This window comes from Dipodomys ordii, unplaced genomic scaffold (genome assembly GCF_000151885.1).
Source record: "Dipodomys ordii isolate 6190 unplaced genomic scaffold, Dord_2.0 Scaffold187, whole genome shotgun sequence".
In the NCBI taxonomy this organism is placed as follows: domain Eukaryota; kingdom Metazoa; phylum Chordata; class Mammalia; order Rodentia; family Heteromyidae; genus Dipodomys; species Dipodomys ordii.
The window spans coordinates 2868905-2886754 of NW_012267403.1; the positions used below are offsets into that span (position 1 = coordinate 2868905).

Genomic DNA, 17850 nt, shown 5'->3' on the forward strand with positions numbered 1-17850 from the left:
GGGTTCCTATTCACCACATATAGAGTGAAAGCTGTACCCCAGACAAGGCAGGCCAGGAGCAGTAAGTGGTGTTCTGAGCCACCTCAATGTGCTTGTAAGTAAGAGGTTCCATATCATAAGAGGTAAGTATGAAAGTCTAGTGGTAACCACACCGTCTGGCATGCTGCTTATAAAGCAAGAGTGTCTCTCCAATAGAAGCAGGGCACTGAATCTGCCTCAGGGATTCAAATAGTCATGAAGAGGATTTATCCAGAGGGAGAGACAGTACATAACAGTAGCAGTCCACCAGCCCTCTTAAATTTAATTGATTTTCTTTGAAACTGACTTTCTAGGAGCTTGAGGCAGCTCTAACTTTAGGGTGCTATTGAAGACAATGGAAAATCTGGATAGGAAACAATGAAAAGGAGACTGGTAGCCCAACTTCAAAACCCATCTAACTTTAGAGTAACTAGAAGATTAACAACACACCCTAAGGAATGAAATAGCTAAGTAGACTCCATTGCCTGGAATTCGAGAAAACCTCAAAGTCTAACCTAAAACACTAACCCTACAAAGGAGTTCAAATTTAATTGTATCTCTGTAGATCAATTTATGCTCCTAGTCATTGTTGAAAACTATATTGCAATCATCAGGCAATTACTGGAGGCTAATAAATGATACTATCTGAGCAGACAGCTTAACAGAAAACTCAAGGTAAGAGACAAACATATTGCTGCTAAAACCATTGTCATCCCAGAAGGACTAAGTAATACCTAAGGCTAAACTCACTGAAGAGCAGTCTCAGTGGCTACATACTATAAGAGAAATATACTTCATTGAAATAATCCAGTCAGTTCACTAAATAAACTAGCAAGCAAACAACAAATTCTGGTTTTACTAGGGATGCTATAACAAATTATCTAAAATATTCACTCTTCAACAAAAATTATGACACTCAAAGAAGCAGTGTAACACATTCACAGGGGAAAAATCATGCAATAGACTTCCTTTGGCAAGCCACATAAATTTATCAAGCAATAAGTTTAAATCAGTTATTTTCAATATGTCTGAATAAAAAAGTAAGATCTACTTAAATAAATAAAGTTATGATGACAATGTATCATCAAATAGAGTATTAATAAAAAGAAATTGCAGAAAGAAGTAAATGGATATTCTGAAATTTAAAAGTATATTAAAAAACACTCGAAATATTGGAGTTTGAGGATGTGGCTCAAATATCAAAGTGCCTTCCTAACAAGAAATAACAATTAATTAGAGAGACTCAGTAGTAGATTTACCCTGGCAGGTAAACCAATAGATCAATAGTGATTATATAATTTTCATCAGAGAGATAATAATGAAGGGAAAGAAACAACTTGAATAATATATGGGATACCCTTAATAAACTCCATAATCATAACTCTATAGCCAAACATATCATACTCAAAGCATTGAAAGCCAAGAGGGATTGGAAAGAGAGACAAAGAGAGAGAGACAGAGAGAGAGAGAGAAAAAAAACATTCAAAATTGCATAAAAATAATAGTTCTCTATTTATAGGAAACCTGCTGAAAGATGTCATATCAGAAACAAAGGAAGCTAGAAGAAAAAGGGACAATATACACGAATTTCTAACTTGTGTCAACCAAGAATCTTATATTTGGGGCTGGGAAGGTGGTTTAGTGGTAGAGTACTTGCTTTGCATGCATGAGGCCCTGGGTTCGATCCCTCAGCACCACATAAGCAAAAAGAAAAAAGCCGGAAGTAGTGCTGTGGCTCAAGTGGTAGAGCGCTAGCCTTGAGCTGAAGAGCTGAGGGACAGTGCCCAGGCCCAGAGTTCAGGCCTCATGACTGACAAATAAAAGAAAAAAAATAAAAAAGAATCTTATATTCACCTGAACAATATTTTTATGTTGCAGGTGAGATATATATATATATGAAAATATGTAAATATCCTTTAAGTAAAGACTCATATAAATGAATACTGAGACAACTCATTTCTAGTAGAACATCTTACAAAACAGTAAGAACATACATTTAAAAATAGTTACAAAACTTATACTTTGTAAAGTACAAAATTTCTGAAAAATATAATAAAAAGCCAGATTAAGGGAGAAGACATCCTGTGTATTCTATAGTCATTTACTGAAAGATGTAGCCTTTTTAAGATGGTAATATTCCTCTAAATGACCTACATATTCAGTACAATCCCTACCAAAGTCCAATTGACTTTACTAACAAGCTTATTCTAAATTTCATGTGAAAATGTTTAAAATTTTTAATATCTAAAACATTTTTAAAAGGAGAAAAATTAGAAAGACTCACAAATTCCCATTTCAAAACTTACTACAGAGCTATAGTAGGAAAAACAGAGTGACAATGACAAAAATTAGACAGATTAATAGAATTGATAGTTCAGAAAATCATTCTCATAGTGAACTGATTTTTCAACAAGGATATCAACATCATTGAATGGAAAAAGAATAATATTTGTAACATAGTATGCCAACTAGATTGCTATTAAGTAGTAGATCATATAAAAAATTAAAAGAAAAAAACCCTAAAGTATCTTATGCTTCACTTTCTGGATCATTAAAATAAAAAATTATTCCTAAATCATATATTTGAACAGGAATTTGAACTCAGATAATGTAAAGAGGATTCACAAATTCAATAATAAAATCAAACAAATCAATTAAACTGGCAAATATTTGAACCAGAATTTCTCCAGAGAAGATACACAAATGACCACTTATCACATGAAAAGTTGTTGAATATCATTTGTCATTAAGGAAATATGAATAAAAACCACAGTGAAACCCTACTTTATAGTCACTCTGATGACTGTATACAGACAATGACGTATTGATAATGTTATGAAGAATTCTAAAATGGTGCAGCTACTTTGGAAATCACATTATCATATTCTCTATACACTAAGAATTAACTGAAAAAATCATCAGGAAAACATGCCATTTATTACAATCACAAGTTATTCAGAATTAAATATACAAATTAATAATGAATGTCTTTCCTAGGTTCGTGTATTGGGTAGGTAGGTTATTGGGGGTATTTGGGAAGTGATTATATCTTGAGGGTTCTCACCTAATCAATGGCTTTATCTCTTTATAGATTGGTTAAAGGTAGAAAGTGGGGCTTAGGTGAAGGAAGCAGATTATTAATGGATGTGTCTTTATGGGCTTTATCTTGCCATAGCCTTTTCCTGTATATCCCTTTTTTTTTTCAGTTTCCTCTCTGACATGAGGTGAAGAACTTCCCTTATCATACTCTCTCAGTGCCATGATGTTCTATCTTACAACCAGCACCGAATCAACAGAATTAAGATTATGGACTGAGATCTTTAAAATTGTGATCCAAAAGTCCTTCCTGAAGTTGTTTATGTCAAGTATTTTCACAACAAAGAGAAAGTCTGATTAGCCCAAATAGAAATGCACCTAATTAAAGAATGTAAAGACTTGGGCAATGCAAAGTATAAAACACCGAAGGAACAAAAATAAATTAAGACACTAGAGAATGGAAAGACCTCTACTTTATGGATCAGCAGAATTAATATAGTTAGTGCCCATATTACCAAATATGGTCTATAGATTTAATGTAATTTCCATAAAAATCCAGTTACATGCTTCACAGAAATAACAATCTTAAAATGCATATTGAAATACACAAGATCCTAAATAGCCAAAGTAATCATGAGCAAAAATGAACAATGTTGGACATATTGTAGTACCTGACTTCAAAATAAATTGTAGAGCCATAGTTTTTTTTTTAAAGTATGGTCTCAGTATAAAATCCGACTTGATCAGACTTGTAGATGAGTGGAATAAAAGATTACAGGCTCATGCCTGTAATCTTGGCTACTCAGTAGACTGAGAAATGAGGACCACAGTTCAAAACCAGTCTGAGAAGGAAATTTTGTGAGACTCTTATTATCAATTTACCACCAGAAAACTGAAAATGGATCTATAGCTCAAAGTGGTAGAGTGCTAGCCTTGAACAGAAAAGTTTCAGGAACAGCACCCAGGCCCTGAGATCAAGCCCCACAACCAAAAAGTAAAAAGACTCAGAAATAAGTCCATGCAGTTACAGACATCTGATTCTTGACAGAGGTGGCCAAAACACATGGAAGAAATGACAGCTTCTTTAAAATGTGGTGCTTGGAAAACTGGATATTCATATACAGAAATCTGAAACTTGATCATCATATCATCATGTAGAAAAATCAAGTCAAAACATAAAAGATTTTTTATTAAAATTTTATGGCGATGTATTACCTGTACAGGAGGAAGTTTGGGGGACACTTCCATACATGTATTTCTATACATATACCTTGATCAATCTAAGCCCCTCTAACATTCTCCCTCCTTCATTCTTAAATCAATTTCAATATGTTTCATTCTTTTATTTTCTTAATAAGTTTTTTATTGTGAAAATACTATACGGAGGGGTTACAATTACATGGGCAAGATAATGAGTACATTTCTTATCAAGCATTGTTACCTCCTCCTTTGTTTTTCCCCTACCATCTGTTCCCTCCCATCTCCACAACTACACTCCCCCCACACCCCCCTACCTCCTCCTAAATTGTAAAGTTCATTTTTCACCATAGTGTCTTGTACATTTCATTGTTGCAATGGGTCAACCTGTATCCCTATTTAAACAATTTGTTTATTCTTCTATTTTTATATACACATATAAAGTATTTTAACTACCATCACCCTCATTAACCCTCTCCATTTGTCCTTTGATTTTACTTTCTTTTCACTTGTTATATAATGTGTATTAATTGTATGACAGAATCTTATATGCATCATAACGTTTCACATGCACTATATTACACCTTAATCATACTTTATTATACATTAAGGGCTTAATATAAGCCCTTCTATTATTCTTTCCCTGTCCTCCTACCCTTATTTTTCAATACCTTTTCAGTGAGATTCTTATGGCATATTCAAACATGGATGCATTGTATTTTGACATGAACCACCCCTAATAAATATTTTCAAAGATTTTAATATAAGACCCCCAATTTAGAAACTACTAAGAGAATACTTAGGCAAAACACATTTCAGGATATAGGCATAGGCAATGACTTTCTAGATAGGACTTACACATTTCAAAATGTCACAGCAAAAATTCACAATTGGGGTTGTATCAAATTAAAAACTTCCACAAAGCAAAAGAAACACCAGAGTAAAAAGGCAACCCAGAGTGGGAGAACTTTTTGGCAGCCATTGAACTGATAACAGATGAATGTTTAGAATATATAAATATATACCTAATGAGCAAATAATCCAATCAATAAACGTGAGAAATAAACTGAACACTTTTCAAACAAGACAGTGCAAATGTCCCTAAAACACACAAAAATGTTCAATACCTTCAGCTGTTAGGAAAATGCAAATGAAAACAACATTGAGAATTAATCTCACCCAGTAAGAATGATTACCATTGAGAAAACAAGAATTTTAAATGGTAGTTAGGATGCAGTAAAAAAAGGAATCCTCATACACTGTTGGTGGGAAGTAAATTACTCTGGCCACTATGAAAATCCCTATCCAGCTTCCTTTAAAAATGTACAATAGAAACAAGGCATTACAGGTAATGCTTCTAATTGTAGGTACTCAAGAGGCTGAGTTCCAGCCTAGGCAGAAAAATCAGCCACACTCCCTTCCTAAAATAACCAGCAAAAAGCAGGGGTAGAGGACTGGCTCAAGTGCTAGAGCACCAGGTATGAGCAAGTAAGTCAGCAAGCAAGCTGGGCAAGAATGAACCCATGAGTTCAAATTCCAGTATTGAATAAACAAAGAAACCTTACACTGTGCAAAAGAAGTCAGTTATAAAAGAATATTATATATATATATATATATATTATGCTTAGGGACACAGGGATGCATTGACATACAGTTTCCTTTGATGATGATGGTTTCACAACTGTGAATATTGTAAGCCACTAATTGTACTGTTTATGTAAGTGAATTGCATGCTATGTGCATCATATTTCAAACTATTGAAGACTTTAAAGGTAAGATGGATTCAAGATAGAAATTGAAAAGTAGATATTATCTGGCAGGAGGATGAGGAACCTAGTTGGAAGACATGTGAGTGAATTGCAGAGGAGTATCTATAGGGAGAGTAGTATATAGCTGAGGTCCGTATATAGCAAACACAACATATAACAAACCAGCATTTAGATCAATCTGACTTTGGTGAGCCAGAGTCATGGATATCTGGGGGTACATGGGGTGAGCAAATGGATGAATTAGTAGACCTTAAATAATAGTCTGATGAGTTTTAGAAGGTGCTAGGATAAATATAGGGGAAGAGATATTGTGGAAGAACAACATCTACAGGGTTGGGTTATTGGTTAGGCTACAGAAAGCCCCAAGCTATTGAACAGCTCAAAAGAGATGAGATGTTTATTTGTTGTATTATTTCTGCAGTAAGATACATTTCATTTACTTGGTGACCAAAGTGCACATGTTACAAAATTATCTTGCACACAGTGCCCCCAAATGCACAATTCTTTGTTTAGCATGACTGCACAAAAACAAAATAAGCACAAATCTGTGAATTGGCTTCAGAGGGATTTTGTTAAGGAGCCACCGAATTTTCTGGAGTCAAGAGATGTAGAGAAGTGATTCTGCCACTAGTATCTACCTTTCTGTGTGTTATTGAATCTAAGAAAGAAAAATACCTGCTCTTTTGAAAATGAAAATCCATTCTGGTTTTGTAGGGCTTAAAGATGTTTTTTTTTTAAAGCTCAATATATGTGAAAACACTTCTTGCGCTATGGATAAGTCTGTAATATACCTGTAACATTATTCATACTATATTTTAACTAATGAGACTAGCTAGATTTTTTTTTTAGCTCTCAACCATTAGGAGATTCAGTGTCAAGTCCTTGTGGACGAACATAAATTAAAAAATCACACACACACACACACACAAAACAAACCTGGCGCTGAGCAGAGGCTATCTTGGGGAGCTGATGGAACTGGGAGATCAAGAAGAATGCAGACACCGACTGTATTTAAATCTGTATTTTGGGGAAAAAAGGAGTGAATTGGAAAACCGAATGCCATCTTAAAGCCCTCATAAATGGCGATGCGTGGGCGGTGAAAGGAGGTGATATAGAGTCCTCATCCCTGGACCATCTTCCACTCGCCCTATTACTGCCCGAACCTTTTCTCTGAACCAATCCGCTGGAGCTCCGCCCTCTCCCTCCACCCCTCCCTCTATCTTGCAAACCTATAATTTCGTTACCAGGGGGCTAGGATCTGTCTTGCTGTGCCAGACGGCGAGGGAGCTAGTGCTCTGCCGCCTCGGCCTTTGATTGGCTGGCGCGGGCTAACTCTCCGACACTAACACGTGCTGCTTTGGCAGTTCTTGTGCTGAAAGGAGGCTTTCCAAGCAGTCTGAGGTTGTGGAGCGGATTTGTGTTCCCTTAAAGGACCCAGGCGTTTTGCCCTCGCTTCACTGAAGCCCAGCGGGTTAGAGACTGGTGTTTCTGAAAGGTTGGTAATCTTTCTTCAGACCTCAGTGAGATGAAAGAGGGGAGAGTTTCATTGGTAAGAATTTGGCTAGATTGAGTTGGGGGGGGGCTTCCAGCGCGCGCGCGCGCGCGCGCGCGCGTGTGTGTGTGTGTGTGTGTGTGTGTGTGTGTGTGTGATTTCAAGGTAATGTGATGTAAAGGTGATTATGTAGTTATTCTAATCCAAATGTCTATATTCTCTGTTCTGAAATTCAGTGTTGGCCTTCAGACACTTCTAATATGTGGGGAGACTAGCCTCTGGGCGCTCTCTCTCTCTCTCTCTCTTTCACTCGCTCTCTGTCTGTCTGTCTCTCTTTCTGTCTGTCTGTCTGTCTGTCTGTCTGTCTGTCTCTCTCTCTCTCTCTCTCTCTCTCTCTCTCTTCTCTCTCTCTCTCTCTCTCTCTCTCTCTCTGCCAGAGAAACCTGTCGCTTCGTAGGTTAAGGGGCTATTGGAGTCCTTGGAAAAGTCGTGAGGCTCTCTATGGGTTTGTTCCTGACAATCAGATCTAGGTGAAGGATGTGATAGCCAAGTCTAGCAAAATGGAGGGATGGTTGGTAATGTCTCCAGGGTTTTTTTTTTGCCTCTTCTTGGGAGTGGATCAGATCTTCTAGTGGCTTTCAAAGATGATTTGTGGAGTAAAGTGAAAATGGCGACTGTTTTTTGATCCAGAGACAATTTGGTAGCTTTGGCTGTATGAGAGATACAGGGTGCCTTTGGCTGTCTATGGGAAATATGGTATTTAGTAGAGACATGGCGTCTGCTGGGCCTGTGTGTGGCAAATTTAATGTGCATAGCAGACAGCCCAATATTGCTGCATTGACCACAAGGGGAATCTGGGTGCTGAGGACGTGCGCGTGCTTCCACTCTGATTGTGGTAGATACAAAGTGATTCTGCAAATTTTCATGTACAATAGAGATTTGAAACTGTCTACAAACTTCCCCAGACAAGAGTTATGGTGATGGGAAATTATCTGGTATTCCTATTTTCAAGAGAGGTAATTTTAATATGTGTAAGGTATAACTGGGAGACTACCTCACAGACCCTTAGTAAATTGGGCTGAGGGGGTTCTAGTTCCCTCTCCATAGGTAACCCAGAACGTGTGGTGCAAGGTATGGGGTGGTGATCTTTACGTTTTAGAGAAAATTTGGTGAATGTGACTGACATGAAATGCTCCCACACTCTGTGGAAAAGATGAGGTACAAGGGAGCAAATAAGACTCTTCTACTGTCCAAAGGAACAAAAAATAGTTGAGATTCACGGGATAAATCCACAGTACTTCCATAATACTGAGGGAAAATTAGTTGTGCAAAGATTGACGGTGCCCCTGCTTTACCCAGGAGAGAATTCAGTGCGTCAGTGCGCATGAGAGTTTTGGAGTGTTAATGTATTCCTTCCAGAAGATTCGAGGTGCAGGGTGAAATAAATGGCGCAGTGGGAAATTATTTTCTTCACACGAACACACACGTATCCCTCAAAGGGAGGGGGCAGATAGAAGAGGAAATTTCTAGAAATAAAATAATAAACTTCATGCGTTTCAAGAACTTCCAAAATAAAAATGTTAAAAACCACACACCATTTTATTGTGGATTTTAAAGCCAGGATTCTCTTTCTTTTCTGTTCCCCTCCCCTTTTTCCTTCTGAATGTTCCCCTCTTACCATTTTCCTTCTTTTAAAAATGGAAAGTAGGAACCATAGAAAGCACTGGTCATAGCATTTTTGCAAGAAAGTCGATATTTGATTTTACATATGCTATTTTGCAATACTGCATAGTCATAGGCAACTTTCAGAAGACCCCCTTTCCCTAAACTGCATCTTTTCCCCTTCCTCTGCTTCCCATTTAACAACTCCCGCTGTCTTGATATATTTACTCTGGTTGTGGGGACCCAAAGGACTGCAGGTCATAAGAAAAAAAAATCTGATGGCCAAGATCTCTTGGGAAGGGAATAGATGAGGAATAAGGAATACAAGTAGGTTAATTACATTTGGGTTGGTAAACTAAATGGGGCATATTAGAGGAGTGGGATTTAAGAACATGCCTCGCTGGCTCCAATGATTCTTCACATTTAAATATCTAGTCTCGCCCCCAAACTGCCTGCATCTTCCTTGGGGCGACTAGAACCTCAGTTTCGCAGTTGACGTCTGAAAAATTAACTCGCCCTCGTTTCCGTGGGAGCCACCTGTGCCCCCCTCTGCGTTGCGGACCCAGACAGCATCTCGTGGTAGAAGCAAAGTCTCGCGCAAAGCTCTGCCAGCCCGCCTGGGGCCCCGCCTCCCGCTGCCGAGGGTCATTGCCCAGTCCCACTGGCTCCCGGGAGTGCGCACGCCACCTTGGATGCAGCAGTCCGCTGCGGTGCGCAGAGCCCCAGAGGCACCCCTAGCTGAGAAGCAGTCTGGGTTCAAGGAGCGAGCACATCGGCTTCGCTTCCTCTTTCTTCTGGACCGGCAAACTGAGGCTGGAAAACTGCTGGCTTTCCAGACATTCTTGGGCTAAAGCGTTCCAAGGTAAGTCTTACCATTTGCAGGAAAGGCGGGAGAAATCTACAAAACAGCTGCCTATTGCTCCTGACATCAGGTAAGCGGGCTGCCTGGCAGACCGAGAGCCCTCCACTTCTACCCTCCACTCACATTGCCCATCCTTCAGGGCCATGGTAACCCCAAGACCACCGAGTGCTCGCAGTTCCCTAGGTCTTGGGCTGGTTTGGGGAGGCGGTGTGCATTTCTTCTAGAGGTTACCTGGGTGCGTAAAAATCACGATTTCTCAAGAGTGCTGGGAGATTCCCGACAAATTCCCTCCTGTTTTGTCTGTTCAGTATCAGACCCTCTTGAGAAGCCACTCTCCCTTTCACTGCTCCCGACCCGAATCCCCCAGGGTCCAGCGATGGCTTCAAACTGTCATCGCTGTCCCCCTCCCCAAGATTCCGAAGTACACACAAACTATTAGCTTTGCTCCCCCCACCTTCGTCTTTGAAAGCTAGCAGTCAGCTCGCTTCCACACCCATTCCTCATCCTTTTCCACTCTCTGATCTTCCCAGCCCCCTCCCCACTTTGCTCTTCAGTGCCACCGAGGACTGGAAAGGACTCCTGTCCGAGCTAAAGCTCAGTTCATGGGAACCCCTCCCCCGCCGAAACCACTGGCTTGGTAACTGGGGAGGGGTCTGTAGCCTAGGATGGAGATAAATCTATCTCTATCCCTCCTGCTCATGAAGCAGAAAAGAGCAAATCATGATAATTAGAACTCCCTGTCATCTCGCGCATCTCACGGTTGTTGCAGGTGGTTGCGAGCAGGGGAAGGGGGTGGTGGGGAGCCAGCCGCGCGGACCCTCGCGACACAAAGTGGTCTTACTGTGACGTGGTTTCTTTAAAGCTCCGCCCTCCATAAATTTGGGGAAGGGGCTAAGAGTAAGATGTATTCCTCTTCACTGCCCCCTTCTGCCTGTTTGGTTTAAGTGAAGTCTCACTGCGGAGAAGGGGAAATTCACAAACTATGTAAACTGAAGTTCTTGAGCCCACCTCCACATTGGGGTTTTAGAAGGTTCTAGAATCGATAAGACCCCCCCCCGCCATCCTCAGCAACATAACAATTTGAATAGGCGCTAATGTTTACTCCTTGGGCTCCATTGGGTGCCATCCCCAGGACAGTCTTGCACATAGGAGACACCACCCCACGACCCTCATCCTGGAGGGAAATTGGAGGAAGGGATAAGATCAAGAGTAGAGGGTACACCCCTCCACGCACTTATTTCTATTCTTCCCTAGTATACTAGTGAAGGAGTCTCAAACCCTAACCTTATTTCCAATGCTGCTTCAGCTTGGAAATTTGAAAAGGTGTCATAGCTGGGCACTCCACATTAACCTTGGCTCAGAATGGGGTCTTTTTTCAGTTTTCTTCATTGAAGAGCTTAGGCTAGAGCTGTAACTGAAACACTGGAGGGAGCCTCCTAATTCCCTCCTCAATCCAGATTAGACTGTATTTCTTTCCTGGGTATTATTTCCTTAGCACATATAGAACAATAAACTCAAGCTCAATTCCTGGCAGTAGATCACTGTGACCACTCATCCCTCAGGTGCTTTTGTAGCTTGGGCTGCTGGTTTTAGGGGAATGGTTTGCATTTTGAAATATAAAAGGAGGATACACCTAACTGGGTTTAGCTAGACAAAGAAATGGTGATTTCCTTGGCCTTAAGAATTTCTAGATTTTAGCCCAATAAGCTGATCTCCCTTATTTGCTTCTTTGGGGAGGTGGACTAGAAGAAATGGTAAGATGGAAAAAGTCTGTAACTCCCTCTCCCCAATATATGCAACACAAATCAATACCAGATATACAAAACAAAACACACTATGGAAGCATGAACACTAGAAACTCAGTCCATAAACACAGCATCCAAATGTACCTAAAAAACCTACGGCATTTATCTGTTTTGTAAAAGGTAAACACACACCATACATGCCTACGTTATGCAAATATATAGCAAACATGCTCCACCCAGATTCCACACAAGAAAGACAACACAACTTTCAAATACAAATTTCATCCAAGGAATATGCCAGAAATAGACATACAAAACGTATGAACACTCACAGCACACTCCACATACATACAAAAAATTTTCCCTTTCCACATGAATTTAAGGGATTAAAAACAAAACGCAGTTAGCCAGTAGAGGGAGATCTGGGATTTTCCACCGGGAAGATGTTCTTCACAGTAAATGGGGGAGGGGGAGAAGGGAGGGCAAGTTGCTAAGAAAAATAAATAAATAAAAGTGTGATGAAATCTTTTGTCTGTGTTGTATTTTTTCCTGAATACCTTCATAATACTAATGTAATCCTCATTCAGCTTGTGAAGTATATATCTCCATTGGACAATTGGGGAAACCAAGGCATAGAAAATATGATTAAAAATGTAGTTGATACATACTAGTTGCACATGTTTATGGAGTATAATGTGGTACTTTGATACATATATATAATGTATAATTAAGAAATTAGATGAATTGGCAGATATTTCACTTCAGAAATTTATCATGTTTGTGTTGGGAATATTCAAGGACTTTTCTACTGTTTTGCAACAAGCAGTCAATTCTTGTCAATCATCATTATCCCATGGAAGGTAAAGAAAAGCTATTTACCTCAAATCATATTATAAGGTAGTAACAGAGCAGGGAATGGGTAGAGATGAAAAACAAAGGTTTCTTTCCTGTCTGTATCTACAAGACACTATTACACTCCACTCTTACATGAATACAAACAAATTACTCGCCTCAGACTTTATTAACTAGCAGCTAACTGGTGGAGTTAAGTGGAAACTATTAATCTATTCAGAGACCCATGTTCCCACTTTTATATTTTTATTCACATCTCACAGTACATGGAAACAACAACCCAGAATTAGTTTCGGTTTTCACATGATAAAGTAGAAAGGTCCTGGATTAATTAATTGATGAAATATGTATTAAAAAGCAGACTTTTAGAGCATATTTAGGGCATGATTTGGGAATATTTGGCCTTGTGTGTCTGTTTGCTTCAAAATAGATATATGACTCTAGTTTCTGTCAATGATATTTTGATTGACTCAGCTTTTATTGATAGTTTCTTAACACCTAAGACACTTAAATCATCTATATTTTGCACTATATTATTATCTTAACATGGTTGATTCTCTTAATTATTTGGTGTTGGGTTTATCTCTACAATTTGTCAATAAGCAACTTCTTTTGTAGCTCCTAAGGCAGCTGGCCTGAGTATCACATTTCTGGCTGAGCTTGCTGCTGGATTGGTTGAATGATCTTAAGTATATATAGACAAATTTTGATGAAATGAAATGAATCATGCCTCAAATCAATCACAAGCAGATGTTTAGGGCTAAGCTAGTAGGAAAAGGGGTATAGGTTAAGCTGGTTTTAACCTGAGAACTTTAGAATTGAATTAATGCATATTTCTTTCCATATAAATAACTTAAAATTGTCATGGAAGTATGCATAGGGACTGTATAGAGAAAATGGCTGTTACCTTACTATAGTAGTGTTTGGATATCACATTTACCAAGAATGGAATCTCTGGCTCTACTGTAACAGGAAAGAAAAGTTTTTCTATAATGCACCTTTGTGTATATTTTTTAAATAAATGGAGCTAAGAAAAAGACCAAATTAAATTAGAAGAATGATTATTTGCTTTTAGAAATGATTCGCTTTGGAGTTCCTTTAAGCAATTCCCTAATCACTGCTAATTGAAAATTAGTCAGAAATAATGATAAAACATCTCAGAGATGAAAATGTAAGTAAAGCATTCAAATTTTTTAAGTGTTCAGTACACTCAGAATCTTAATGTGCTTTACCAGTTAGTTAAATTTAACAAGGTACTCCAATCCTTTCCTATTCCACAGCCCTGACAGAAAACAGGGACCTGGGGAGAGAAAAGATGGTAAGGAAGATAGCCTTAGTTTCTGTAGACCTATTCCAAAGAGGAAGATGGACTAAGGTATGAAAGCTATCATTTGCCTTCTCCCACAATCTTTCTGGTAAATGTGAGCTGGACATTAGAACCTAGATTTTTCTTTGGGGAGAGGTGAAAACCTGGCTTCTGGTTCCTCCTCCTCCTTCTCCTCCTCCTCCTCCTCCTCCTCCCCCTCCTCCTCTTTCTCTTCCTCTCTAACTCCTCCTCTTCTTCCTTGTTCTGCCTCCCCTTCATATATGTGTATATATATATATGTATATATATATATACATACACACATATTTATATGTAGTTTTCACATGTCCACCCAGTTATACTAAAGTAAAAGTAACAAGTAAAACTGAATACAATATATAATATGACTTTTGCTAGATATAGAGTATGTGAAATTAGAAAATAACAAACATCAACCTCACATAGGTACTGCTTTCGTTGTCAGAACATAAAAATTCTATTCTCATCTTGATTTTTAGGAATATATTAATTGTAAGTATAGACACCATGTGGTATGTCAGATCTGAGGAAATTATTAGAATTTAAAACTTATTAGAGTTTAAAATTCTTCATTCTTCCATCCTCAGGATACCACTCATTCTTCTATGATGCCTCAAATCTAAGGTGGACCTAGAATTTTCTACCTAATTATCCCCAAAATGAACAATTCCTTTGCATCCCCCTTACTGGAAAGTACTGTTGATTTGATCCATGAAAATGTCACTTGGCTTCCATCAATGGAAGATCAAAGCTGGAATAACACCTGTGCAAATGGCACCGAGGTCCCGGGTCCAGAGTGTGGAGGGCCAGCAGGAATGTATGGAAAATGGCTGGGGCGCAAACCCCACCTTATCGTGAAGATTGTGCTGTGTTTCGCATACGCAGTCATCATAATGATATCTCTCTTTGGAAACTCGCTGGTGTGCCAAGTTTTCATCAAGCACAAGGAAATCAACAAATCAACAGGCCTCCTCATCTTCAACCTGGCAATTTCTGACATACTGATAATTCTGTTCAACAGTCCATTTGCTCTGGTGAGTGACTACATTGGGTTGATTTCAGCCCAGAGTTTTTAGAGGCTGTTTCAAGGATGGTGGTGGGATTAAGAGGAAAAGGGACATATGAACTTGCTTCAGATGCCCCAGGAGACAATCTAACTGCAAAAAGGGTTGAGGATGATATCTGAGTTATAGCTAACCTTCCTTTTTGCTTCTTTCCCAAGGCCCGATTCCTGAGTGGACAATGGCTCTTTGGCAGGATCATGTGCCATGTCAGTCGATTTGCCCAGTACTGCTCCCTCCATGTCTCCACTTTAACTCTCATGGCTGTTGCTATGGACCGTCACCGGGTAAGGCTTCCGAATGGCAATTAGAATGCAAGGGGAGGGGGTATGGGCGGTACTCAAACAGATCAGACCCCTCCTCCATTGGGCTGGCTTTAAGGATAAAGGTATGCTTTGGGAATGGTTTGCAAAACTTTTCCCTACCTCTACACAACTTTTCCTGCAGCTGAATGCCATTTAAAGTTCTGAGTTTCCAGAGCCATGCATCTTTTAATGTGTAAATCGCCTTAAATCTAAGTGTTTAAATTGGAATTAAATTGTTTTAACAGTTTAGGTATATATGCAATCCAAGTAGAAACTCTTCAATCAGTTTTTGCTCATACAAATGACACTGACCTAAGCTGATAACTGGAAGAGTATTGTTTCTCTTTTCCAGGTGATTCTTCACCCAATGAAACCAAGACTGACACATTCCCAGTGCCTATTGATTGTTGCCATAATCTGGGTTCTTGCTGTGCTTCTTGCTCTTCCGCATGCAATTTATCAGAATCTCTTCATTTTCATTGGCATGTAAGTCAGACCAGTTACATAATGGGTAATTTAACTTTTACTTCCCAGAGCCCCAAAGGAAGTTGACATTTGAAAAGTCCTTGGTTGCATTCTTGTCCCCTTCCAACTCTCCTCAACGAAGAATATGAAGCCTCTAATTCTAACGCATACTAATTGAACCAAGACAATGGCCATCAGGTTAGAAATACTGGTTATTAGGGATCTGGTTTGCTTTACTTTGACCTCTGCCTGGAGCAGTCCTATAAGAGAGACTATTCTAGTTCCATACCCGAATTTAAAAGTGAAGAAATTATGATTTTAAATTAGAGGTGGTGGGATTTACTTAAGGACACATGGAGTTAAAGCTGAGACTAGAACCCGAGTCTCATTCAATTAGTCACATTTATCATGACTTCCTTGGCTTCTGTTCTAGGGATGGAGCTGTCAGCAGCCACTGCCTCCCCTCTTTCCCTGGATTCAGCAATCGATTTGGGAAGTACGTCGACCTGGGGACATTTATCTTGCTGTATGTTTTGCCCCTTCTGGTGATTGTGTCAGCATATTCTCATCTAGGGAAGAGGTTGTGGGTCCAGAATGCTGTCGGTGATGCATCTGATCGTCAACTTATGGCACACTACCAGAAGAGGAAGAAGAGCATCCGGATGCTGATTCTTATTGTAATGGTTTTTGCAGTATGTTGGTTTCCACTCAATTGCTATGTGGTTCTTATTTCTAGTGCAGGTGTAGATGCTGAGAGTGTGCTTTTCTATGCTTTCCACTGGTTTGCCATGAGCAGCACTTGCTACAACCCTTTCATCTACTGCTGGCTCAACAGGAGCTTCCGTGCCAAGCTCAGATCTATATTAGCTTGGTGCACGGAATGCCTGTTGATGCGAAGGAGCACCCCGGTTGAGCAAATGCAAGTTCAGGAGAGTCATGAGCTCCAGGAGCTCCAGACATCTTCACTACTACGCGTACCTCTGGCCATGCCAGAGCCCCCAGTACTTGAGGATCCCAGCGTGGCTACGGGGGATGACAATTCACAAATCTCTGTGCAGGGAGACTGGGATGATCCTGATGCAGACATGTCCCCGGATGATGAGGAGGAGTGTGAAACCCCAGATCCTTATTTCACTGTCCAAGTGAATGATTCTGTGAGAAGAGAACACATGACCCCTTGAAATTTTGTTTAGACTGAGTACCTGGGCAGATGTTCTTCATGGTATTGCAGCCGAGAGTATCCTTGAGGCCCCAGTCATGACCATTCCATTTTTCTCCCTGGGAAATTTGGCCCACCCCCTTTGCCCAGGTCAGATATTTTACAATCAATATGGTAAGGACAAATCAACCACAGATTATATAGTCCTTAAACAACATTGAGAGAATCAAATGTTTTCCTATCATGTACAACTTCATAGGTTGATGATTCTGAGTCCTGGAATCAGGGTAATCATACAGTACCTGATTGGGCCACTGTACCATTACAGAGGCAACTGTCATAAACAAATATATCCTGCACAAGTCTATTGCTTTACTTACTTGCTTTAGAGATGGGAAGTGTTGAGATTCGTTTCCCCAATTGACTTATTTTGACTCCAGTTTTGATCTGTAATTACCATTAGTACTTGAACATAGTAAGATTAAGGAATTATGAGTGCAAAGAGATTATGAGTAAAGCATCACAGAGAATATGGTATGATACTCCATCACCAATAAGAATACCTTCTGGGAGGTGTCATGATTTGTCCCAGTACTTACATGGAAATTAGATAACTTCCCCAACCTTAGCTATCCCCCATCTCCTATAATTTGTTGCATCCTAAATTGGAATAAAGATACAATCAGGTGCGTGCATGCATACACACTCATACATACTTTTATGTTCATACAGGTACAAGCATGTATATATTGCCTCTTGTAATCTCTCATGCTACTTCTGCCTGGTGCTCTCAGTTATTTCTACCTGTAATTTCCATGCTAACTGAGCCTGGATGTGATTTCATGCCTTAAAGTGAAGTCTGAGAGGCTCTCAGATTGTGGC

The 17850-nt window shown here is 39.5% G+C and overlaps 1 protein-coding gene across 1 annotated transcript; it reads left to right on the forward strand.

Annotated features, from left to right (window-relative positions):
• Positions 1-14637: 14637 nt before the first annotated feature.
• On the forward strand, positions 14638-16990 carry LOC105999309 (probable G-protein coupled receptor 83). The gene is made up of 4 exons (XM_013034290.1): positions 14638-15012; positions 15201-15326; positions 15697-15830; positions 16243-16990. The coding sequence occupies exons 1-4, from the start codon at positions 14638-14640 to the stop codon at positions 16988-16990; spliced, it is 1383 nt and encodes a 460-aa protein (XP_012889744.1).
• Positions 16991-17850: the final 860 nt, after the last annotated feature.

What these genes read in the sequence shown, in the direction of transcription:
- LOC105999309 (XM_013034290.1), top strand. Translation starts at nt 14,638, where the DNA reads ATGAACAATTCCTTTGCATCCCCCTTACTGGAAAGTACTGTTGATTTG. An exon ending in TCAACAGTCCATTTGCTCTG is followed by an intron (nt 15,013 to 15,200) that starts GTGAGTGACTAC and finishes TTCTTTCCCAAG; the next exon opens with GCCCGATTCCTGAGTGGACA. An exon ending in TTGCTATGGACCGTCACCGG is followed by an intron (nt 15,327 to 15,696) that starts GTAAGGCTTCCG and finishes TCTCTTTTCCAG; the next exon opens with GTGATTCTTCACCCAATGAA.